This window comes from Rhodotorula toruloides, assembly GCF_000320785.1.
Source record: "Rhodotorula toruloides NP11 unplaced genomic scaffold Scaffold1, whole genome shotgun sequence".
Taxonomy (NCBI): domain Eukaryota; kingdom Fungi; phylum Basidiomycota; class Microbotryomycetes; order Sporidiobolales; family Sporidiobolaceae; genus Rhodotorula; species Rhodotorula toruloides.
The window spans coordinates 1,511,363-1,534,859 of NW_015622961.1; the positions used below are offsets into that span (position 1 = coordinate 1,511,363).

The window sequence follows — 23,497 nt, forward strand, 5'->3', positions numbered from 1 at the left end:
GGAAGCTTGTCAGAGGTGGTGAGCCTCTGACGGCGGGCGAGCGCAAGAGGTCAAGAGGAGGTGTCCGAAGGCGTCGAGGTCAACTCGCTGGAGGAGTGCTCTGGGCGAGTAGACAACCAATTGGACTGCAGCGAAAGAGGTATACACGAGGCGCGGCGAACGAAGAGGAAGCGAGCGAGCGAGAGGGAATCTACGGGAGGTTCTTCTGCGAGATGGTGATCCGGTCGCCGAGGCTGAGCGCGATACCCTGCGTCTTGCTCCGGATGCGGACGTGGCCCTGCAACGTCCCGTCGGCGAGCTTCTCGATCGACAAGTTGGCCAACGCGTCCTCGCCGAACAGCGACCGCGCGTACAGGTTCGCCGAGAGGAAGCCGCAGTCGCCCTCGAGCGCCGCGTCGGGCGTGAGGCACGCCATGTTCGTCGACGACATGATGTGCTGGAGGTCTGCGAGTCGCGGAGGTGAAGCGCTCAGCCTTCCATTTCCGCGAACATGCGCAGGCTTTACGGCGAGGGGAGAAGTCGCGACTCACAGCTTCGCAAGTCGTCGATGCTCGTGTTGACGTTGACCTTGTTCTCCCACTCAAACTCGGTCCACATGCTCCGGAACTGCGTGCGCCATCAAGCGAGTCAGCCCGCTGGGAACGCCCACTCAGCTCAGTCTCGGGACGCACCTGCCCCTCGTTACAATACGCCGGCGTGATGTAGTCGAGGATGTCGATGTGGATGTCGTTGAGGACGACGCAGTGGCTGTCGGTCGTGTGCGCGCCGTCGTAGAAGATGTTGCCGAAGATGACGCCCGTCTCCGTCGACGAGACCTGCGGCGGCGAGAATGGGTTAGCAAGAACATCCTGGGGGAAGAGAGGGCTCGGCGCGCACTTTGATGGTCGCCTTGACGCTCTGGAAGCTCTGCGGGCCGAGTGTGTACGGCACTGGTCGCTCGAGGAGGCGGAGGTCTCCCAGCGTCGCAAACTCGCACGTCAAGTTTTGGAGCGTCTCGAGCGTCTGGTTGACGATGAGGACATCGAGGAGGATGTCGAAGCCCTGGACGTGAACGTAGGCTTCGGCGTAGACCGGGTCCGAGAAGCCCGTCAGCTGCACGACACGCTGCAGCTTCGAGACAAAGTCGTCCTTGGCCGCGTCCGTCGCGCCCGTCGCCTTGGTCAAGTCGGTCTCGTACTCGTCGGCGGCGTCCGCACCAGGCTGCTTCTTCGCGAGCTGGCGGAACTGGATCAAGTCGTCCGCCTGGACAGCCTGCGCCTTGTCCTCGCGCTTCTTCTTCTCCAGCGCCTTCTTCTCCTCGTGCTCGACCATCTTGGCGTACGCCGCCTGCGTGTCGCGGAGGAAGATCTCCTCGACAACGCGCGCGCGGTCTGACCCGGCGGAGGCATTGTCGAGCTCGGCGAGCGCCTGGAGGCACGACATGATGCGCTCTTGCGCGTCCTCGTCGATCGGCACCGACGCAAAGTGGGACTGGCCGACGCGGATGATCGAGGTCATGATGAGCATGCACTGCGAACGAGAGCGAGCGATAAATCAGTGAGCTGTTGCGAGACGCGAAGGAGGCGAAACGCACCTCGGCCCGCAACTCGTTGACAGCGCGTGCCTCGCCCGCACCGACAAGCTCCTTGAAGCGCATGACGAGCTTGGTGAGCGTCGCCGCGAGGACAGTCGCGGTGTAAAAGTCTCCGCCGAGGATGAGCGCGCGGAGGGGAGGCTTGGCGGCAGCTTTGACAGCCTCGAGCGAGGCGGCTGCGGTCGCCGAGGACGACGAGAAGACCGTCTCGGTGGCGTAGGTCCCGTCTGCGAGGACGCGGGTCGTGCTTGTCGCGGTAGGCTTCTGCACGAGCGCCGAGTCGCCGTTGACCTGGTCCGCCTCGGCTGCCGCGTCTTGTTCGGCCTGGTCGAGGAGGCGCTGCTCGGACGCGAGGATGGGCACCTCGCCGATGACCTTGCGGACCTGCTGCATCGCCTGACGGACCTCCTCGACGCTCCCGGCGTACTCTCCGACGATCCACATCGCGCCACGGAACACCTTGCCGCTCTTGATCTCGCCGAACGTGTCGAGCAACTTGGCGACGATCCCTTGCCGGAGGTCCGGGAATTTTTCGACGACCTCGCGGACGAAGGCGACGACGTCGACGGCCGAGGCGTTCGATGCGTCCCCGAGGAAGTCCATGAGTACGTGCACGACGGACGAGGCGACTTCCGAGTGACGAATCGCGCAGGTGTGGATCGTCTGGATCAACAACTGCCTGTACTCGGTCGCCTTGTCGAACGACGGGTCCGTCGTGCGCGCAAGCTCCTTCTTGAGAAACCCGACGACATCATCGACATTCCTGCCGTTGACCATGTCCATCGCGATCGCGAGCGCCTTCTTCCGGACGTCCATGTCCGGGCTCGCAAGCACGCGCAAGAGGTCCGTCACGAGGTCGTCGAGGACATGTTCGTGCTTCTGGTGCAGCGCCGCAACGCGCGAAAGGACAATCATCTTGACGTTGTTCGAGGGCTCGCTCAGGACGAGCTGGACGAGGCACGATGCAGCGGCTTTGACGGCTGCCGGGTTCTGCGTCAAGGTCGTGAGGGTCGCCGCTGCCTCGTACTTGACCGAGTGCGAGCCCGAATTGAGCAGCTCAAAGATACACTTGATGTAGCGCGCCTTGAGCGAACCTTCTGCTGCCGAGGGCGCCTTCTTGCGGATCAACTCGATCACAGAGAGCTGCATCATCTCGTCGAGGTTGGCGACCTGGTCGTAGATCGAGAGGAAGTACTCGACGGCGCGCGAGGGGGCGACCGCCTGGAGCATCGTGAACGCGTTCCGGATCGACGTCGTGTCCGATTCCTGCGGCAGTCTCTTGTCAGCCGTCGTTCGCGATGTGGCGAGCGAGCGCAACGCACCGCGGCCATGAATGTCTGGATCAACTCGGGCGCGTCCGGGATGAGGTACTCAAAGTTCTTGTAAATCTGGAAGATGGCCATGACCGCATTCTTGCGCACATAGCTGTGTCGGTGTTCCTATCGCCGCGCCGTTGTCAGCGGAGAGGATCGTCGAGGGGAAGAGAGCGCGACGAACCAGGCAGGCTCGGCAGGTGGGCACGAGCGGCTCGAGCAGTTCGGGCTCGCGGATCTTTTGGAGGAAGCGGAGGGTCGCGCCGCGGATGTATTCGTTCGGGTGTTGCTGCGTGCCGGCGAGCGAAGCGAGTTAGCTGGGAAGCGGGAGAAGGAGACGGGGGAGACGGGGGAGACGGACGAGGTCGTTTCGGATGGCGTTGCTGCGGGAGGGAGAGGTGCCACGCGTCAGTATCAGTCTCGCTGCTGTTCGCATCGATGTGCATGGCATAAGGTCGCACACCGAGCAACAACCGAAGGAGAGGCGGACCGAAAACTCACCAAACCAAGATCATCTCCTGCTTCAACTTGCCATTCTCATCCAACTTGGGGCAGATCTCCCAGTAGAAGCTGCACACAACCTGTGAGTACGTGCTAGAGAGGATGGGAAAGGGAAAGGGACGCACTGGAGGAGTTTCTTGATTTGCTTGGATTTGGAGGGGAGGACGAATTGAATTATGGGCATCAGGAGGGCGGGCTGCGTGTGCGGTAGAAGAAAACGTTAGTACGCTGCTTGTGAGAGAAGGGAGGGAACATGTCTGCGGAATGGGCAGGCGGGATGCGTGAGAACCCGCCAGTGGGGCACGAAAGCTGCGCGGCGTCTGCTCCCATCTCCCACAAGGAGCCCGCCCGTTCCGTTCGGTGGCGATGCCGACAACCCAGGAGCTATCGCGCGACAGGCTCAGCAGAATCCGGTTCGTCCTCCTCCACCACCTGAATCCGCTGTCCATCCCGATACGTCCGCGTTCCCAAATGGCGTCGCTCGGGAGGAAGCGAGACTTCTCGCCCATCAATTGCGCCGTATGCGAGCCAACGCCCGCTTCTGTAACTTGTCCCACCCCACTCTGCCTGTGTCCCGACCTCGGAAGCCTCGCCCTCTCAAGCTGGCCCCCAGACCTCCAGCGCGCGTCCAGCCGAGCCCTCAAACCATGGAGAGGACCGCACTGACCTGCGGCTGTCCATTGAGTGTCGCGACAATGATCCTCCTCAGCGTGTCGAGCTTGAGTTCGTCCGTGCCCTTCTCGAGCGCGGCGCGGAGGTCGGCCGTCTGCAGCGATGCAAGCGAGTCCGACGCGGGATCTTCGGCCACGAGGGTGAAGCACGGTGCGGAGGAGGAGGAGGTCGCCATGGTGTGGGTGGACACGCGATGTGAGGGGGTGTGTGGGCGAGTGAGAGGGTGTGCGGGGGTGAGAGTTGGACGAAGGGTGGTGTAGAGAACGCTGCGAGTCTGCTGAGCACGCGAACGAGTCGCCCTCGATGAGCGGGCGAGCTGGGCGAGGTGCAAGAGCGAGAGCGATGAGGAGGACGACGGTTGGCTCACTCCCTCGCACTCGCTCAGCTGGAGTGACAGCACCAGTGTGCTGAAAAGACTGACAGGACTGTCCACTGACTGCCACCGCTGCTCCCACGCTCGCTCCTCCCCTTCCAACCCGCCCCCTCCTCATCCCCACCCGACACTAAGGGTACAAGCTCCCTCGCCAGCCATGGCCATGCACGGCCCACCATCGCCTCCGTCATACCCGATGATCAACAACGACGGACCTCGCGCACAGCACTTTCGCGGGTTGACCCTCGGTGCGTCCTCGTTCTCCTCCTCGCGAAGTGGGGGCAGCGAGTCGCTCTCCTCTCGCTGACTGAGCCTCAACGGGCTGCGCACAGGCCGACTGGACCAGTTCGAGTACTCCAACTACCCCAACATCACCTCGGTCCTCTTCCAGCACCGCACCGATGACCCTCAGCACGTCCAATTCGAGGTGTGGCACTCGCCTGGGAGGGAGAAGACGCCCTTCAAGGAGGCGATCAGGAAGAAGTTCGTCAAGGCCGAGAAGGGGATGATGCTCGGGCCGTCCTGGACCAAGTGCGTCCCGATATCTTCAAAATACTACCTTTCCTGTCGCTCGAGTCGCTGACTGCTCGTCTTGCCTCCTCGTGAAGCCACTGGTTCCGCGTTACCCTTAGCCCTCCCTCTTCCTGGCTCACCTCCTCGCACCCTCCCGAGCGCATCCAACTCGAATTCGACCCCTCATGCGAAGCCATGATCTTTGATACCGAGGGCTGTCCGTTGCAGGGCATCACGGGCGGCTTTGGGATCGATAGGAGGGTCGAGTGGTTGGTCCCGAGGGAGCAGTGGAAGACTGGGTTGAAGAGTGAGTCGCCCCTTTCTCCTTCTCCCGTGTTTCGCCTTTCTGTGGAGGAACTGGGCTGATGACGATTATCGGGCGCGACAGTCTACATCGAAGTCTCGAACAACGCCATGTTTGGCAACGGATCGACCGAGACCAACGCTCCGCCTGACATGAACCGGTACTACCGCGTGCGTCTCCGTCGATCTTCCTTTTATTCGACTTCCTTCGCCGAGCGCGAACGATACTGATGGAAAGAGGGGATTGCGATGCAGCTGAACAGCGCGGATCTTGTTGTCCCAAGGATGGAGGCGTGGCGTCTGCTCTGGGACTTCCGGTGCGTCCGCCCAGCCCTCCTCATTCTCTTGACCTTCGCAGTCGCATGCTGGAGGTAGGCTAACGTGGAGAATGCGCACAGCGTCATCAAGGACCTCGCGCGCTCTTTGCCTGACCGGTCGCCGCTGGGTGCGAAGTGCCTCGAAGTTGGGAACGGTGCGTCGTCTCCTCCTGTTCCTCCCTTTCTTTTCTCTTCCGCTCAAAGCTAATGATGTGAAGCGTGCGTGCAGCAATCATGAACACCTTCAACCCCTCAGACCTCGCCACCCTCTCCACCTGCCGCGCGCTCGCGGCGGACCTCTTCGGCGGCGAGGAGTGGACGCGCGAAGGAGGAGAGGCGAAGGTTTACGACAAGGGCAGGGAGAGCGTGACGAGTTGGGCGATTGGGAATTGTCATGTGCGTTGCGATGCGGAGGTCCAGCTTCGCGCCTCACCTCACTCGCACAGAACGAGACGCTGATAGATTGACTTGACACGCGGACGCACAGATCGACACCGCGTGGCTCGTGCGTTCTGTTCTTCGTCTCCTCACGCTTGGTCGAAGATTCGCTCTTGCGGGAGATTTGGCGGATTCTCAGCGAACGAATCTGCCGAACGAACTGACCCTCTGCTCTGCTCTTCGACGCGCTCGTGCTCACGTCGCAGTGGCCCTTCTCCGTTACGCGTCAAAAGACCGCTCGGTGCGTTTTCCTCCTCCCCCTCCTTCCGCGATCTAAACATTGACCCGAATCGTTGGCGCAGCTCCTGGTCGACCCAACTTGACCTCATCGCTCGCTACCCCGAACACCGCTTCGTTGCGTCGCAGGCTCAGCAGTTCAAGTGGCTCGAGCAGGACTATCCCTTGCTTTTCCAGAAGGTTAGGAAGGGCGTGCAGGAGGGGAAGTTCATCCCGATCGGTGCGTCGCGCTCCTCCCTTGCGATGAGGAAAGCCAAGAAGGTACTGATGAGCGAGCGGACAGGCGGCATGTGGGTCGAGTCGGACCAACTCCTCCCTTCGGGCGAATCCCTCGCGCGCCAATTCCTCTACGGCCAGCGCTACTTCCACTCCCGCTTCGGACAGTACTGCAAGACTTGGTGGTTGCCCGACTCGTTTGGGTACAATTCGGCCAGTCCGCAGATTGCGAGGTTGGCGGGGTTGGAGTTCTTCTTCACCCAGAAGTTGTCGTGGAGTCGTGCGTTGTTCTTTCTTGTCCTGCAGCGACTTCTTTCGTTCGTGCATGCGAAGGGGAGCTGATGCAGAGTTTTCGCGACCCGCGCAGAGTTCAACGAGTTCCCGAACACGAGCTTCCGCTGGCAGGGGCAGGACAAGACGCAGATGGTCGTCCACATGTGCCCGCAGAACACGGTGCGTGTCAATAACTCCTTCCGCTCTCGACCGTCCTTCGTCGTGGAACGGTTGCTGATCGCGGCCAAATCTCGCACAGTACACGGCCCAAGCCTCGGTCGACGATGTCCTCAACACCTGGCGCAACCACAAGTCCCTCCAGTCGCACCCTACCGGCCTCCTCACCTTTGGCAACGGCGACGGCGGCGGCGGACCCCTCGCCCCGATGCTCGAGAACCTCCGGCGCTGCCGGGCGGTTGCGAACAACGCCGAGATGGGCGGAGGCGAAATCCCAAAGGTGCATATGGGCGAGGGGGTAGATGAGTTTTATGAGGACCTCGTGGAGAGGACGAAGGAAGCGGAGAAGCTGCCGGTTTGGGTTGGAGAGTTGTACCTCGAGTTGCATCGGTACGTTCACCATGCAATCGCCTCGACAGTGACATCGAGCTGACGCTGTTGAACCCACAGCGGGACGGCCACCTCGCACGGCTCAATCAAGCGCCACAACCGCAAGACCGAAGTTCTTCTCCACGACCTCGAGTTCGCCGCAACCCTTGCGACCGTCTTCAACGCCCAGACGAAGAGCGGCAAGACGTATGCGTACCCGAAGGACGAGATCGACGCGTTGTGGGAGGACATGTTGCTTTGCCAGTTCCACGACGTCCTGCCGGGGAGTGCGATCGGCATGGTCTACGAGGATGCCGAGAAGGTGCGTCGGCGCTTCTCCGCTACAGGTTGACTCTGCCGTGAGCTGACACCTTGGCAATTGGCAGATCTACGCCAACGTGACCGAGAAGGGCTCGACTCTCCTCGACGCCGCCCTCTCCGCCCTCCTCCCCGGGTCAGTCTCGCTCGCCTCGTACCCCTCCTCGTCCTTCGGCTTCGACTCGTCCCTCGCCGCGATTGACACTCTCGCCCTCGGCACCCGCCGCGAACTCGTCAAAGTCCCGCTTGCCGCCGCTCGCGCGCTCGACGATGCAGCTGTCCAGCGCAGCGCGGACGGTGAGGCATACATCTTGTTCGAGTCGACCAAGGAGGGAGAGACGTTGATTGAGAGACCGGTCGGGATGGAGGAGGTCATGCGGCGTGCGAACGAGCTGACTTCGCGAGGTGTGTCCGCTTCTTCTCGCCACCTCAGATCTATTCTCTAACGGACGGAGATCCTGCAGCCCGCTCTGTCGGTGACGACTTTGTTCTCTCGACTCCCAAGCTCCAGGTCACCGTTACGAAGGACGGTCGCATCTCGAGCATCTTCGATAAGGAGCTCGAACGCGAGCTCATTCTGGACGGCAAGACGGCCGGCTTCGTCATCTTCCAAGACCACCCGCTCAACTGGGATGCTTGGTACGTCTGACCGCGCCAACGATCCTGCTCGTCTTGCCGGAAGCTGACCCGGCACGATTCCGCAGGGATGTCGGTACGCCAGCTCGCACAACATGCGTTCTCGCCTGGGCCACGGACTGACCTTGTCGCTCGCAGACGCCTTTCACCTCGAGACGAAGAAGGAGGTCGACGCCTCGTCCGTCAAAGTCATCGAGGACGGTCCGCTACGCAGCTCGCTCCTTGCGACCTACCACTACGGCAAGAGCGTCATCAAGGTGCGTTCGAAGCGTCCCGTTCGCTGTGTTGACGACTTGTGCTGACGAAGTCTTCGCGCAGGCCACCATCTCGCTCGACGCTGCGGCTCCCTCGACTAAAGCCGACGCGCTCAGTCTCGTCCGCTTCGACGTCCAGGTCGACTGGCATCAGCGCCACGAGTGCGTCTTCCTGCGCCCTGCTCCTGACAGAGGGCTCACGTTCACCGCTTGCAGGTTTCTCAAATGGGAGCTCCCGCTCGCCATCACGCCGACTGGCGATGTTGCGTGCGTTCTCTCGCTCCTTCGCATGCCACTCCTGCTTGCGCTGACATTCGCGCGCTAATCCTCCCTCGTCAACAGCACCTTCGAGAACCAATTCGGCCTGTGCCAGCGCCCAACGCACCGCAATACGACCTGGCAGCGTGCGCAGTTCGAAGTCTGCGGGCACCGCTACGCCGACCTGTCCGAGTTCGGCTACGGCGTCGCGCTCGTCAACGACTGCAAGTACGGCCACGCATGCGAGAACAGCACTCTGCGCCTGTCACTCCTCCGTGCAGCGACGATTCCGGACGCCGAGCAGGACCAAGGCCAGCACCGCTTCTCGTTCGCTGTGTACCCGCACCGGGGAGCGTTCGCCGAATCGGACGTACCGGACGTCGCGCGCGCGTTCAACTACCCACTTCACATCCGTCGCTTGCCCGGCAAGTCGAGCAAGAGCCCGAAGGAAGGTCCGTTCTTCTTCACAGGCGCGCGCAATGTCATCCTCGATACGATCAAGCGCGGCGAGGACGACCACTTTGGTGCGAAGAGGAAGGGCGAGAACGAGACGGTCGTCTTGCGCATGTATGAGGCGTATGGCGGTGCGGGCAAGGTCAAGCTCGAGGCGAAGCTGCCCGAGGGAAGGAAGGTCGTCAAGGCCGAGATTGTCGACGTGCGTGCGCTTTCGTCCTCAACCGTTCCTTCTCCATTGACCTGGACTGCCGACACAGCTCCTTGAACGCCCCATTGACTCGCTCAACGTCCTCGCAAGCGACTCGTCCCCCTCCTCGCACTCGATCGACATCCCTCGCCTCCGCGCCTTCCAGATCCTCACCGTCCGTCTCACCCTCGCCTGAGCCGTCGGCGCAATCAACTCTCGCTGTTCCTATGTCCCGAGTCTCGTCCAGATTAACTCTGTGCCCCGTTGTCCTCTCTCTTCCGTCTACCTGAAATGCCACCGACTCTCGTTTGCTTCGTACAAAGATGCATGTGTACTGCTCGTGCATTGCGTCTGGGTCGATACAACGTCGTTTCTCCCATGCTCCCGCCCGTCCCGTCTAGATCACTTCAGTCCGTCTAGCACTTCCTGCGTGAGCCAGTCAATGCAGCTACCGCTTCTCCGACCCGTTCATGCCGTTCGCCGTTGCGGCGGAAGGAGAAGGGCGTGTCTGGTCGAGGACTTTCGAGAGGGAGGTTTCCCTGCGGGTCAAAGCGAGCACCGGTTCAGCACTCGACTCGCGATCCAGCGAACCTGGCACAGCAGCAAGTCACCAAGGCCGAAAGCGACCCGAGTACCTCGCGACACCACGCGGATCACACGAGTAAAGATGAATCCCGACTCACCGACCTGCCCTCTCCGCACTCTCATCCACTAACTCCCAAGCCGGTCTCCAACCACCTAGAGGCTGACCCGCCGTCTTCGCCGTCGAGCCTGTGGGAGAGGAGGGTCGGGAGATCGGACCGGATGTGGTGGCGCGGAGGAGCGGGTTGGGGAAGGTGTTGTGTGTTGAGCCGAGGGAGGTGTAGCTGCGCCCAGTCTTCGCGTCAGCAGAGAAGGCAGAGAGCGAAGGAGGAGAGCGAAGGATGAGAGAGGAGGAGAGAAGGAGAGAGGACCCACCCGTAGTCGTACAACTCGCACCACTCGAGTCCTCTCCGCTTTCCCTCGCCGCCGTCACCGAGGGTCAACGTCTCGGCCCTCAAGAACGCCCAAACGTCTCCATAGCTCCAATCCAGAATCGGGTGGACGCGCATGAAATCCGGCCATCCCGCGTCCGTCGGACTGAACGGTCGGAGGTGTTCCCCATGCGGGTCGTTCCGGCGCGTCCCAACAAGGACCGCTTTGATTTCCCCTCTTCGTCCTCCCGAGCCGTTCGAGAGCGCGAGTGAAGATTTCCGCCGATCGACGTAGACTTGGAGAGCTTCCCGCATCCCACCTTCGACGGCTTCGAGTTCGAGCGCGTACCACCGCGCGCAGAGGGAGACGAAGGCTTCGACTTGAGGGAAGGGGGAGGGGCAGCGGACGTAGATGGTTGGAATGGGAGGTAGCGACGAGGAGGATGTCGAGGGAGAGGAGGCGGAGGAGGGGGAGTCGATGAGGGCGGGGTTATGACGGCGAAGGATGGCGGCGGCAAGGAGGTGGACGAGGACGGTGCCTGCGAGGGTGAACACCGTCAGTCACGGTAACTCGCGGGCGAAGCGGATGGAATCGAAGCGAGAGTGGGGGGATTCGAGAGGCTGTACTGACAGTCTTTGCCGCCGTTGAAGCTCAGGGCTATTTGTTCGAGTCTGCGCGTGTTGTGTCGAGGGTTAGCGAGTCTAGAAAGGGCCAGGCGAGGTTGCGGCGAGTTGCCGAGGGAGGAGTTCGGCGGAACAGGACGCACCCGTACTCGTCCAGCGCGCGTTCGACGATATCCAGTGCCTCGCGGACCTTTGTACCGAGTCTCGAGTCCTCCCTGGCGAGTGCGTACACTCTCTGCGCGTCTGCAGCGGTGAACTGGCGGTTGTCGTCGGCGTCGGCGGGGGAAGCGACCGGGCGGAGCGAGTGCGCCATCGCGGCGGCGTGAGGACGGCGGGGAAGGACGAGCACGGTCTGACAGTCACAGCGAGCGAGTCTGAGCCACGTCCGAGCCACACGAGAGCGAAACAGCGCGAGAGAACGACGCGACGGTTGCCAACCCACACCTCGTCCTCGCACGCTTCATCTCGTCGACGGACAACTCGCTCAGGAGACCAAGGACGCGCTCAGATGTGAGTTCAAGTACTTTCTGGGGGCACTGGTGACCAGCTCTAGCCCCCTCGCCTTGTCCCCGTTCATCCTCGTCCCGCATCGAGCTCCCTCGAACCGCTCGCGACAACAGGTGCTGGCGGGGCATGGTGAAAGCCCGAGACGAGTAGAGGACAATTAGAGAACGCTGCTGACATGACTCGTGGCTCCGCAGACCAGCAGCGCCTTTCCTTCGAGCCACCTCGACTCCCTCCTTCTCCCCATCTCCCTTCTCGACCAACTCTCCCACCCTCGAACCGGATTGTCGCGATGCAGGGGTTGCCTCAGAACGCGCAGTATGCGGTGGATGAGGTGCGTACGACTGATGAACCCTGTGATCTCGCTCTAGCTGACCAACCGTTGTTCTCCCTCGACTCCGACTCCGACTACCTCCTCGGTTCTCCTCGCCCGTACGATACATTCTGCGTCCCACGATTGATTTCGACGCCCACAGTACGGCCGCCCGTTCGTCATCATCCGCGACCAGGGCAAGCGAACCCGCCTTCACGGCCTCGAAGCGCTCAAGTCGCACATCCGCGCCGCCCGGACAGTCTCCAACATCGTCAAGACCAGCTTGGGTCCCCGGGGTGCGCCCAGCTGTCCCCTGGCGCGAGAAAGTGGGCTGACGAGGGGTGCACGCATGGACAGGTCTCGACAAGATCATGATCTCCCCTGACGGCGATATCACGGTCACGAACGACGGCGCGACGATCATGGGGCAGATGCAGGTGCGTTTAAGTTCCGACATTGCGCTTTGCGAAAGTTGGCTGACAAGCGGACCTTCTACTACTGGCTCGGATCCCAATCTGCAGGTCGAGCACGAGATTGCCAAACTCCTCGTCGAGCTCTCCAAGTCCCAGGACGACGAGATCGGCGACGGCACCACGGGCGTCGTCGTCCTCGCCGGCGCCTTGCTCGAGAACGCCTCGGCCCTCCTCGACCGCGGCATCCACCCCATCAAGATTGCCGATGGGTACGACCGCGCGTGCGCGGTTGCGGTCGCAGAGCTGGATCGGATTGGAGACGTCATCCCGTATTCGAGGGAGGAGACGGGCGAGTTGTTGAAGGTTGCGCAGACGAGCATGGGCAGCAAGATGTGCGTGCCGCGATTCTGCGTCTGGCTCGCTCAGTCGTGCTGACGTAGTCCCTCCCGCAGTGTCTCCAAGGCCCACGACCTCTTTGCGAAGATTGCTGTCGACGCCGTCCTCTCGGTCGCCGACCTCGACCGGAAAGACGTTCCCTTCGACCTCATCAAGGTCTCCGGCAAAGTCGGCGGCTCGCTCGAAGACACGACTCTCATCCGCGGCGTCCTCCTCGATAAGGACATGTCGCACCCTCAGATGCCCCGCTCCATCACCGACGCCAAACTCGCCATCCTCACCTGCCCATTCGAGCCCCCTCGGCCCAAGACCAAGCACAAGCTCGACATCACCTCGGTCGAAGAGTTCAAGAAGCTTCAGGAGTACGAGATGGAAAAGTTCCAGACGATGATTAGGCAGGTCAAGGACACTGGCGCGAACCTCGTCATTTGCCAGTGGGGCTTTGACGACGAGGCGAACCACCTCCTCATGCAGAACGACCTCCCCGCCGTGCGGTGGGTCGGCGGGCCGGAGATCGAGGTGCGTGCGGACGTCTGGCCTAATGAGGAGTCTGGCTGACCCGGACCGCGGTGCAGCTCATCGCCATCGCGACCAACGGCCGCATCGTCCCGCGCTTTGAGGACCTCTCCGCCGCCAAGCTCGGCCGCGCCGGCGTCGTCCGCGAGGTCTCGTTCGGCACGACGCGGGACAAGATGCTCGTTATCGAAGACTGTGCCAACTCGAAGGCCGTCACGGTCTTTGTCCGCGGGTCGAACAAGATGGTAACGTCGTCCTTCTTTGCTGGTTCATTGGCCGTGCTGATCGGTGTGACCGCGCGCAGATCGTCGACGAGGCCAAGCGAGCGCTCCACGACGCCCTCTGCGTCGTCCGCAACCTCGTCCGCGACAACCGCGTCGTCTACGGCGGAGGCGCAGCCGAGATTGCGTGCTCCATCTCCGTCGCGAACGAGGCCGACAAGGTCGCTTCGATCGAGCAGTATGCGATGCGCGCGTTCGCGACCGCCCTCGATGCGGTCCCGCTTGCGCTCGCGGAGAACTCGGGATTGGCGCCGATTGAGACGCTGGCTGAGGTCAAGAGTAGGCAGGTCACCGAGGGCAACTCGAGGTTGGGCGTCGACTGCTTGGGCAAGGGTAACAACGGTGCGTTCGGAACTCTGGCTACCCATTGGCCCCCGATTTGCTGACGGTGTAGGATGTTTCCGCCGTCTCTTTCCTCCCTCTCTTCGTTCTTCCGCGACTCGACTTCAACTGCCTCTCGATTCTGCGGCTCGCCTCTCCCGCCGACTTCGCGCCTTCGCCTCGCCTCGTCTCGACTCTTCACCTCGACCTCGACTTCGGCTCGTCCTAAACTTCGCCTTCACCTCAACACTCGACCTCCGCCGCCGCCCCTTTCGACGTTTTCCCGCCTCGGCGCTCGCAGACATGAGGGCACAGTTCGTGGTGGACCCTCTCAAATCAAAACAATCCCAGTTGCTCCTCGCAACACAGCTCGCGCGCCTGTGCTTGCGCATTGACGATTGTATAGTTCAAGGCCAGGCGGACGAGTACTGAGTGAATCGAGTCGGGGAAACCGGCGGACGAGGAGGAGTAGGCGCGCTCGCAATCGTACACTTCGCATTTCGGCTGTACCTCGTCGGGTTTGAGGGCGAGGACCATTTGCTTCGTCGTTCAGACTGAGTCGTCGTTACAGGCTGGAGAACGTCGTCAACGAAAGTCGTAAGAGCTACACGAAACGAGGATACAAGACCGCAAACGAAGGACGTCAACATGCACAGCGAAACGAAAGGAACCCTCGCCTTTTCCCTGAGGCCTACTCCCTCGACCCCATGCGCACTTTGCCCTCGACGCCGGTCTGTCCAGCAGAGCGCGTGCGACGGTACGTGCGCGAGGCGGGGTACAGCGCGCGGAAGGCGATGTACAGCGCCGAGAGGAGGAGCGGGACCGTGTTCGGTGGGAGGGAGTCGAGACCGAGTCTGGTAGTCGTCGAGGGCGGAGAAGGGAGCGTGGCGGGCTGGGCGTCGTAGTCGAGCGAGTCGCGGAGGAAGAGCGGGTCATCGGCGGTCGGGAGCGCCAGAACGTCATGCTCCAGTCCCGCGGCCTCACCTCCTACAGTCGCACCCTCCAATCTCGCCCAATCCACCGTACCATCAGCCCTCACCACCCCCTCATCCCACCGCTGCCCGTCGTACCCCTCAGCTTCGACTTCCCATCCCCTCCATCCCTCGCGCTCCGCTTGCCTCCGCCCAACCCGACGAGCTTGAACTTCCTCCGCTGCGTACTCTGTCCGAGGGCGGCGCTCCCGAGTCCCGTCGTCGCCGGCGGTCTCGGTTTCCGCTCCGCCTCGACCAGAGTTGGAGGCTGCGATTGCGCAACGCGCGAGGCGGGCTTCCCTCCGCCTTACGGACGGAGGGGTGAGGCACTGCTCTGGCGGGAGCGTCGCCGAGGAGGAGGAGGAAGCGGGCGGGGCGGGAGAAGTGTCGGAGTGCGAGGCGGACATGGACGGCGGCTTCCCGAGTCGAGGAGGGATCGAGGTCGTTGTCGTGTGTCGGTGTCGAGGAGGAATGGGACGAACGAGGTGCGAGGTCGGAGCCGGTCGCGGACCAGTACCAAGGCGGCGCAATCGGCAGAGTCCAGAGGAGCAGGACGAGGGCAGGGGAGGTATCGGGAACTCGGGGCGCGCTCGGTATCTTGGTGAGAGAGGGCAAGCGTCGACTTTCGATGTAGATCTGCAAGAGCGGACGATCAGAGTGGGCGAGGTCAGCGGTCCGTCTTGCGTGCGGATCTGGATAGAGCGGAGGACACACACCCTCGAGGAGGAATCGCGGTGGGCAAGCCGGGCTTGGCTTGTTCGAGACAGTGCGAGGGAGACAAGGCCAGGGTCCAAAAGGAAGCGCAAATGACAAGCTTCTGCGAATCTGGGAGGAGGAAGGGAGATCGAAGAGCGGCGGGCAGTCTCTGCTCCTTCGTCCGTGTTGGAACGGCAGCCGGTGCCTGTGCGGTACTTTGCGCCACCGCGTGCGTGCGTGCGAGTGAGGAAGAGAGCGAGAAGAGAGCGCCATCGTCGTCGTCGTCGCCAAGGATAGGAGGCGGGTCGCTTTGCCAGCCACCTCCGTTCGCCGCCTCTGCCGCTGGTTCAGGCGCAATCACCAGCCTTGATGGAAAGCACGCACGATCGAATTAGCGATAGGGAGCTGCTCCCGAGGATGGAGCCGCTGCTGGCGTCTTGACCGAGCTCCTGGTCGCTCGAGGAAGCGGAGCGAGGTGTTCTGCAGCCCAATCCTCTCCGCTGTATCTTCCTCGCGAGTACCAGAATCACTCGAGTATGCAAGCGAGGCTCGCACGGTGGGAATGGGAGAGAGAGATGCGGGTGCGATCTGGGCGCGTGTCGCGGTGTGAGCAGTCCGTTCGGTGCGTCATCGTGTTTGAGACTGGCAGGGGTCTGTGTCAGGCACAGCACGAGGAAGCAAGAAGCTCTGCAGAACGGAATCGTCGCCCGACGAGCGTGCGCCGGTTGACGAGCGACAGCGCACTCGACGACGAGCGAACGACGCCAGGCCCATCATACACGCAGGCCTCGACGTTCGCGCCCGTCCAGCACGCGACAGCCAACACCGTTCGTCCCCAGACCGCTCGACGATCCCTCGCTCCGCCTTTCCCTTCCGCCGCCGCCTTCGCCAGACTCGCCTGCGACGCCATGCCCATCAAGAGGACGCCAGAAGAGGCTGCGAGGCCTCCGTTGGCTCGAGGGAGGTGAGCGCGCACGCCGTCGCTCTCTCGCGCGCCGTTGACATTCTCTTGCCATCGAAACACAGCGCCTGCCATCGCTGCTTCACCCGCAAGGTGCGCTGCAGCGGGCAGCCCGACCCTGCGACTGGAGTCTTTGCCTGCACGTCGTGCCTGCGCACAGGTGCGCCCGCGCTGTCGCCGTTTGTGTGAACCTCCACCTCGCTCACCTTTCCCTCGCCAACAGCCCGCTTCAAAGGCCACGACCTCGCGCAGGCCCACTGCGCGTTCAACGGCGAGGGACTGTGCAGCGAGGAGGGCGGACCCACCCTCAACGGCGAGGTGTACCCGAATGTCGGGCCCGGTGCGTTCCCGCTCTGCCCGCCCCTTGGACAGTTGCTGACCTCGCAAGTTCCGCGTTCGATTCGCTAGCCCCTCGCCGCAAGCTTACGTCTCGCTCGACGGGATCGTCCCGCTCGCTCGCGTCGACCTCGTCGTCTGGCTCGTCCGGGACAGACTCGCTCGCCGGGACGGGCGGCGCAGATGCAGGGTCCATCATCTCGCCCGCGTCGTCGACGACCTCGCTCAAGTCGACAATGGGCGGCGAGTTGTCGAACTCGCCCGACCAGTCGCTCCAGCTCCCCCCGCCCGTCTCGTTCCAGCTCCCGCCCGTCGCCGCTCCCGCTCACTACCAGACCGCACCCGCCTCGCTCGCCGGCGCGTTCCTCCCTACGAACTCGCACCTCGCTCCGCCCGTCGCACACCCGGCCGCGACATGGATGCCTCCCCCGCCCAACCTCGTCCCGCAAGCGACGTATCCTCAACCTCCCGCTTCCGTCTCGCCTTCCCAGTCGACTTTCCCCATGCACACGCACGCAGCGACTTGCCCACCCGCCCCTGCGACGGACTCGGCCAAGAACCTCCTTTCGCGCCGCCTGAACGCCCCGGCGATGAGCATCTCGCTCCCGCCCCATCCGAGCATGGTCGTCTCGCCCGCCGTCTCGCGCACCACCTCGCCTGCTCCGCTCGCTCACGCACCCATCTCGGAAGCGGGTGTGGGTGCGGGAAACGCGACGGCGAGCGCGCCGATGGTCCCGTCGCAAGGGTGGCCGTCGCAACAGCAGCGTGCGGGAATCGGTCCCCAAGGCGGCGTGTACCCCTCGCAGCAGCAGCAGAGTCACGAGCTCGCAGGAGCGATGCAGTCGGTCCTGACGCCCTCGACACTCGCGAAACTCCCGACCTCGTCGTACGACTTTTCGCTCGCTCCAGACGGGTGCTTCCCGCCGTACCTCTCGGGCGCGCCGGCGACACCTTCGCTTGGGACGGGAGTCGGAGCGAGCGGACACGGAGGACCGATGTCGTCTAGCTCGACGTACGGTCAAGCGGGAGGAGGAGCGACTTCGGGTCTCCCGCCTACGCCGTTCCGCTCGCTCTCCGTCAGCGAGATGTACCCCTCTTCCTCGACCGGAGGCGGCGACTCGCACTTCCAGGCGACGCAGCAACACCATTCCGGACTGGGCGAACAGTGGACCGGCTCGTTCCACCTCCCCAGCCCCGGGTTGACGTTCTCCAGCAGCACGCCGAGCTGGTTCGTCAACGGCGGAGGGTCGCAGTACTTCCAGCAGCAGTTTGCGTGACGGCGTCTCCGACTTTGCCCCTTCGACTTTCCCCTCCTCTTTCCCCATAAACTCGCTTCGCTTCGCCTTTCGTCCCGACTCGCGACTCTCGACAACCGATACATAGATGTGCCTTTCACAACTCTGTCGCCTCGCCTCGCCTCGCACGTGTACATAGCGGTCACTCGTTATGTTGTAGCCCCGTTCTTTCTGGGCGGGCGCATCAATCCTGAACTCGTACAACTACCGCTCGCTCTCCTCGATGCAAACTTGTCGCCTCTCTTGCACTCGCGCCCATCGAGATTCGGAGAATCGTACCGCCGTTCGTCGAGGGAGGCGAGCGTATCGCTGCTGTTTCTATCTCCGGAGGAACGTCGACTCGCAGGGTCCCGTTTCTTTGCGAAGTGATGCTCCGCCGCCCGATCTCTATCATGATTGACGACAACCTCGTCTCAGTCATCCTTCGTGACGAAGGGCTTTCGAGCGTGAAAGGGTGAGGAAGGGAAGGAAGCTGCGGATGGCCGGATGCCGTCCGCCCGTCGAGCCGTAGAGTGCGAAGTCCGAGCGAGTGTCTCTCCGCTCGCGACACGATCTCGCTTACATACGACAAGCGGGATGAGTAATCGAGTCGCGGCGGAAGGGAGGGAAGGCAAAACCTCCGCAGGTTGCTTTGCGAAGCAGCGGTGGAAGGGTAAGGGATGTGTTGCCAAGTCTGGCCGGCTACTACTCGTGAGAGGTCTATCGAGAATGGGTATAGCGAGGGAGGAGGATCTAGACAAGGGGAAGGGAGCGGGGGGAAAAGAGACAACATGTGAGGAGTATGCACAGAGGGAAACGCGAAGGGTGTATGTACAGGTGAGGACGAAGCACGTATCAGGACCACTGGTACGCCGGCGTCGAGCCGAAGAGAGGGAGGGCGAGCGTCTTGTCGCCGTCGTGCGCGGTCGGGAGGAACGGGTTCGAGTGGTCGACGAAGAACGCCGTCGAGGGGAGGAGCGGCGCAGCGGGGTGCGACTGGGCGTCGTATGTTAGTTGTGGGGGCGCGGAGAAGAGCGGCAGAGTTTTGTAGTCGTTGAAAGGCGCTGGCTGAGGAGGGTACGAGGGGGCGTTCGAGAGCGCGAGCGCAAAGTCGAGGTCGTCGTAGAGCGAGAAGGGCGAGCTCGACACCGACGAGTACGTCGAGGACGCATCTTCTCCCGAGTGGAAGGACGAGAGCGAGGCGGAAGAGACGGGAGAGTGAGGATCGGGGAGAGGAGCGGCGTAAGATTCGGGCGAAGTCGCGATGACGAAGGGGTACGCCGCGTCGAGCTGTTGCAGTAGTGTCGCTGCGTCGATCTCGGGTGCCTGCTTTGACGGGAGAGACGCGGCGCCGAACGAGGGCGAGGTCAAACCGAGGAAGGCCGGCAGCGTCGACGAGAACGGCGCGACGGGGATGGGCGCGGGCAGGTTGAAGCGTTGTGGTCGTTGCTCGAATGTGGGTGCGGCGTCGAGGACGGGAGAAGGGAAAGAGGAGGAGGAAGAGGAGGCGGGGGTGGAGGCGGAGGCGAAGGAGGCGGAAGAGGACGACGCCGGCGACGGCAGGAAGAACTGCTGGGGGATGGCGAGCGGTGGTACAGGTTCCTGCAATGCTGGCAGAGGGTTTGATGCGTCTGCGAGGCGAGGAAACGACGAGGTCAGCCTCCATGACCCCGCGCAAAGTCGCGAAACATGGACCCACACTCGATCCACTTCTCGCTGCGTCCGGGCGTCGCGGATGCAGCGGCCTCGGCTGAAGGCGACGCAACGACGACGTCGACGTCGCGAGCTGGCCGCCCCGTCGAGCGCGAACGCTTCGGAGTCTCCTTCTCCTTGTCCTTTCCCGCTCCGCACCGCCGTCCGACGGTGTAGCTGCAGACGACGAGCTCAGGGTCTTCTCCCCTGAAGCGTGCTGAGCGACGACATGCGTCGCAGGCGGGCTTGGCGGCGTTGCACCTGACTTTGCGAGCCTGCGAGAGCGGGCTGACGATGAGCTGCTGACGAACGCGAGGAAGCGAGGGCGGACAATCCACGGACGCACCTTGCACGTCGAGCACGCTGCGCCCTTCTGGAGGATGTGTTTGGACGTCGGTGTCGCGGTCATTCTTGCGTCCAGGGCGTGCGCAAGGAGTGGTGGAGGAGGACGAGAGGGAAGGGAAGCAGCTCGCGGGATTTCTTCGACGAAGTCGCGAGGGCCGAGCAAACCTCCGCGCGCCAGGCCGTGGCCCGACGAGCGAAACGCGCATGCCTCGAAATGGAAAGAGTGTCAGCGATTACGCGATTTGGCTGTGTTGATCTCCGCGCATCCAGTCAGCGCGGCGGAACGAGATCATGCCGCCTTTCCGCCGAGGAGATCGCGCGGACCAGACGAGGACGTCGCTCGGGAAATCTGCCCCGCTTGAAAGAGGTGTCGCGCGCGCGAGTTCCACGACTCCTCTGTGCGACGCTGGCCCTGCGAGCGCACTTAGCGCACGCGCTCGGGCGAGAGGACGTGGAGTTGCGCCAGTGGAGGCGGGCGGATCCGCCGCTTTGTCAGGCGAGTCCGTCGCGCGCAGCTTCATCTCCACGCCTCCGTGGCCGCGTCTGATGTCACCACTCGAGCGAGGAGCGTCGTGGCTGGGCCGGCACCCGTCCTTCGCAGGCGGAAGCGAGCACGAGAGAAACGAGATTTCCTCGCGACCGACCGAGGCGGCTGCCGAGCATCTCAGAATGTGAAGGCATCGACTGCTCGTCGTGACGTTGCAGCAAAGCGACAGAGTTGTCGTGCGTCGAAGACCTGGGGACCGAAGAAGGAGCCGAGGGAGAACGCGAAAGTCCTCGGGCCGACAGCGAAAGCACACGACAAGCAGGACCGTCGTGCGTGCAAGGCGCGACGCTTCATAGCGCATCAAGGTGCGCTTGTATCCGGCATGGGCGAAGCTGGGTGAAGGAGCGAGTTCCTCGGAAGGGAGAAATCGCGTTGAGCGTGGCTGGGGGCGATTCGTTGACGGAGGGCGTGAGGGCGGAGTTGCACGTGGTGCAGCAGTACGCTGGTAAGTCGGATGTGTGCCGGCTGAGGGTGCTAAAGGGGGGAGTCGTCGACTTGAGCGTGGAGGAGGGGTTCGAAAGAGGGTAGGTCGCGTGGTGAGGCGGAGGTGTCGATCCGCCTGAGTCTGAACCGGCGATACTGCGTCGTGAGGATTTTGCGGGCGTGCTGTAAGTCGAATCGATCGGAGAAAGCACGTCCGAGTAGCTCATCTCCAAGTACGAGAGAGTGACGGGAAGAAGGCGAGTAGAGTCGGCGTTTCGACGCAGGCGGCGAGGCGAGTCATGCGCCAAATTGATGCGGGGGCAGTATGTCGTCTGCTGAGCGAGTCGAGTAGGGATCTCGCGGTCGGTGAAAGTTGGCGAAGGAAAGGGGACAGGCGAAGATGTCGGGAATGCCGGATCGAGAGAATCTACTCCGGGCGTGATCCGGAAGCGTTACTGGCTTAACGATCAGGATTACTTATCTGTCTGCCACCAACGAGTACCGAGATCAGCGGACGCGACGTTGAAAGGGGAAGAAGGACCGACGCACCTCAGCCTCGCCATTCCCGGCCTGCGCGGGCCGCACTCGCCGCACAGAGAGTGTACAGAGACACCTTGTCGTCTGTGCGCCGTTGTCAGGCGGCGCCGTGAGGTGTTGAGAGCAAGTCACCGAGGGCGAAAGGTGGGGAGACGGGCGAGCGACAGCAGCGACGGCTTGGGAGAAGACCGGGCGTCATCGTAAGCAGAGCATGCATCAGCTCGATAACGTCTAGCATCCGTCCGAGCGAGAGCGGTGAGCGTGCCAAGTCCAACCCTCCTCGCGAGTCGCTCCTCGTCCTCCTCGTCGACCCTCACTCCGCTCAGGAGGGCCCGCTGGGCTTGCGACTCCCTTGCTACCGCTTTTTTCGACGCTCTTTCACCTCGCCTGCCCGACCCGCGGCCGCGTACCGCCATCACTCGACCTCGAAGTTCCGGTGCGTCTTCCTCGTTCAACTCGGCTCGCACGCGGCGTAGGTCGGGGTTCGACATGCGGACGGTCAGTCAATAGGGTCTTCGGAGGGCTAGGCTGTGGCTTGACGAGGGTAAAGGCGGAAAACGGGCGCGGAAAGTTCAGCTGCTCCTCCTCGCCAGGACACCCACAAGCGGTGTGAGAGGAGCTGGAGGTCCGGCGCTCGGCGAATGTGTAGAGAGTACTGTACTGACGCGCTCGTCCGTCGTGGCAGCAGCGGTTACCGCTCAGCGACGACTTCCTCTGGTCCGTCCGTTCTCATTCACTCCTTCGTCACTTCCCGCTCTCGTTACTGGGTCTGTACGACCGCTAACACGCTCTACTCGCACGTACAGGCTCACAGGTGCCCTTCGAACGTGCACAGCTGGCTTGTCAGTGCGTCCAAGTCTCGCTGAACTTCGTTCCGCTCGGGACTTGTCGCTGACTCGCAGCTAGCTGCTGCGCTCCTTCCGGTTCCATCCGCTTCGCCAACACTCTCGCCCTTCTCACTGCCGCACGCCGCACATGCAACAGCTCGCCCGGCAGCATTTTTATCGCCTGGCAAGACCTTTCGCCCAAACCTCTTCGCCCGCCCTTTCTCTCGCTTTGTCCGCGCTTGAGCTTCGCGAGGCAGCTCTTCAGGCTCGCTGCCTCTGTGTTCTGCTACGACCGTCGCTAGACCCCGTCCTTTGTGGTCGAAAGCTCGTCCTACGGGTTCTTCTCTCGCGCTTCCGCTCTCGCTTGCACTTTCCACCCTTTCCAGCTGCTTCAGCCGCACGAGTCTTCGCTACGGGCGTCCTCTGGCTGTTCGCTGGGTATTGGGGCTCGCTGCGGCGAGAGGGCGCGGCCTCGGCGGCAAGTTCGCTCACGCCAGGTGCAGCGGACCTTCTCACCCTTCCTTCTGCTCTCAAACTGACTCTGTGCGGCTTCCCACAGATTCAGTTGCTCTCTCAAGGTCAAGGGGATGGAGAAGGTGCAGTTTGGGGCAGTGAGAAGGGCAGGAAGAGCAGGAGACTGACCACTCCCTCTCCTCCTTCTCCCCTCCAAAACAGGCTGACTCGCTTTCCAGACAGGCTCAACAAAGTCGTCAAGTGAACTTCAAGAGCAGGGGTGTCGCTCTCTCTCCACACTGTCAGTCCAGTCTCTCTCCCTCAGACTTGGCTAAGAAGCAGGGGAGGAGGGACTGGGCCAGCTCTCTCAGTTTCCAGGCTGCTGACTCAGTTCTTCCGCTTCCTGGTAGCGCAGGGAGTGCGCTGCCCGAGACAGTGTGTTTGAGGGCGAGTTGGGCAGGGTGTTCCGGACTTGGTCTCGCTTTTCAGGCTCAAGAGGAGGGCAGCGTAGGTACAGCTCGCTTAGCTGGGGCCGGGCTGCACTGAGATGTTGAGAACGGTCTCAAAAAGTGCTGCGGAGGAGGTAGAAGAGCAGGAGAAGTCAGGTGGAGGAGAAGCCTGACTCGAGCAGCTTGCTTTCCCTCAACTTGCTCAAAGGCGCTCCCTCAACTCTCCCTTGCACTGACTTGCTTTCTGTGCACTCTCTTAGGGTTAGGGTTAGGGTTAGGGT

At 62.6% G+C, this 23,497-nt stretch overlaps 8 protein-coding genes across 8 annotated transcripts; 4 read left to right on the plus strand and 4 right to left on the minus strand.

Annotated features, from left to right (window-relative positions):
- Nucleotides 1–190: 190 nt before the first annotated feature.
- RHTO_00612 (coatomer protein complex, subunit beta) lies at nucleotides 191–4,234 on the minus strand (the record flags this gene model as incomplete). The annotated part of the gene is made up of 11 exons (XM_016414296.1): nucleotides 191–444; nucleotides 531–606; nucleotides 672–815; nucleotides 877–1,509; nucleotides 1,574–2,839; nucleotides 2,896–3,012; nucleotides 3,071–3,175; nucleotides 3,248–3,269; nucleotides 3,388–3,456; nucleotides 3,513–3,583; nucleotides 4,055–4,234. The coding sequence occupies 11 exons, from the start codon at nucleotides 4,232–4,234 to the stop codon at nucleotides 191–193; spliced, it is 2,937 nt and encodes a 978-aa protein (XP_016277303.1).
- Nucleotides 4,235–4,589: 355 nt separating this feature from the next.
- On the plus strand, nucleotides 4,590–9,580 carry RHTO_00613 (alpha-mannosidase, glycoside hydrolase family 38 protein; the record flags this gene model as incomplete). The annotated part of the gene is made up of 22 exons (XM_016414297.1): nucleotides 4,590–4,680; nucleotides 4,765–4,963; nucleotides 5,041–5,252; nucleotides 5,334–5,419; nucleotides 5,504–5,565; nucleotides 5,647–5,720; nucleotides 5,795–5,961; nucleotides 6,053–6,070; nucleotides 6,210–6,244; nucleotides 6,306–6,460; nucleotides 6,524–6,736; nucleotides 6,824–6,909; nucleotides 6,989–7,296; nucleotides 7,357–7,597; nucleotides 7,662–7,998; nucleotides 8,058–8,232; nucleotides 8,298–8,305; nucleotides 8,368–8,486; nucleotides 8,548–8,645; nucleotides 8,700–8,750; nucleotides 8,826–9,396; nucleotides 9,455–9,580. The coding sequence occupies 22 exons, from the start codon at nucleotides 4,590–4,592 to the stop codon at nucleotides 9,578–9,580; spliced, it is 3,432 nt and encodes a 1,143-aa protein (XP_016277304.1).
- Nucleotides 9,581–9,832: 252 nt separating this feature from the next.
- Nucleotides 9,833–11,274, minus strand: RHTO_00614 (FAD synthetase; the record flags this gene model as incomplete). The annotated part of the gene is made up of 5 exons (XM_016414298.1): nucleotides 9,833–9,923; nucleotides 10,068–10,250; nucleotides 10,342–10,876; nucleotides 10,969–11,009; nucleotides 11,105–11,274. The coding sequence occupies 5 exons, from the start codon at nucleotides 11,272–11,274 to the stop codon at nucleotides 9,833–9,835; spliced, it is 1,020 nt and encodes a 339-aa protein (XP_016277305.1).
- A 483-nt stretch (nucleotides 11,275–11,757) lies between these two features.
- On the plus strand, nucleotides 11,758–14,137 carry RHTO_00615 (T-complex protein 1 subunit epsilon; the record flags this gene model as incomplete). Its single annotated transcript, XM_016414299.1, has 8 exons — nucleotides 11,758–11,799; nucleotides 11,942–12,074; nucleotides 12,136–12,215; nucleotides 12,300–12,583; nucleotides 12,644–13,106; nucleotides 13,163–13,327; nucleotides 13,408–13,726; nucleotides 14,007–14,137. 8 exons carry the CDS (start codon nucleotides 11,758–11,760, stop codon nucleotides 14,135–14,137), a joined length of 1,617 nt encoding a protein of 538 aa, XP_016277306.1.
- Nucleotides 14,138–14,396: 259 nt separating this feature from the next.
- On the minus strand, nucleotides 14,397–15,083 carry RHTO_00616 (uncharacterized protein; the record flags this gene model as incomplete). The annotated part of the gene is made up of 1 exon (XM_016414300.1): nucleotides 14,397–15,083. One exon carries the CDS (start codon nucleotides 15,081–15,083, stop codon nucleotides 14,397–14,399), a length of 687 nt encoding a protein of 228 aa, XP_016277307.1.
- Nucleotides 15,084–16,280: 1,197 nt separating this feature from the next.
- On the plus strand, nucleotides 16,281–17,946 carry RHTO_00617 (transcription factor; the record flags this gene model as incomplete). The annotated part of the gene is made up of 4 exons (XM_016414301.1): nucleotides 16,281–16,336; nucleotides 16,399–16,493; nucleotides 16,557–16,673; nucleotides 16,742–17,946. The coding sequence occupies 4 exons, from the start codon at nucleotides 16,281–16,283 to the stop codon at nucleotides 17,944–17,946; spliced, it is 1,473 nt and encodes a 490-aa protein (XP_016277308.1).
- Nucleotides 17,947–18,798: 852 nt separating this feature from the next.
- RHTO_00618 (Zn(2)-C6 fungal-type transcription factor) lies at nucleotides 18,799–20,044 on the minus strand (the record flags this gene model as incomplete). Its single annotated transcript, XM_016414302.1, has 3 exons — nucleotides 18,799–19,574; nucleotides 19,643–19,910; nucleotides 19,982–20,044. 3 exons carry the CDS (start codon nucleotides 20,042–20,044, stop codon nucleotides 18,799–18,801), a joined length of 1,107 nt encoding a protein of 368 aa, XP_016277309.1.
- Nucleotides 20,045–22,128: 2,084 nt separating this feature from the next.
- Nucleotides 22,129–22,616, plus strand: RHTO_00619 (uncharacterized protein; the record flags this gene model as incomplete). The annotated part of the gene is made up of 3 exons (XM_016414303.1): nucleotides 22,129–22,204; nucleotides 22,294–22,333; nucleotides 22,394–22,616. 3 exons carry the CDS (start codon nucleotides 22,129–22,131, stop codon nucleotides 22,614–22,616), a joined length of 339 nt encoding a protein of 112 aa, XP_016277310.1.
- Between the last annotated feature and the right edge of the window lie 881 nt (nucleotides 22,617–23,497).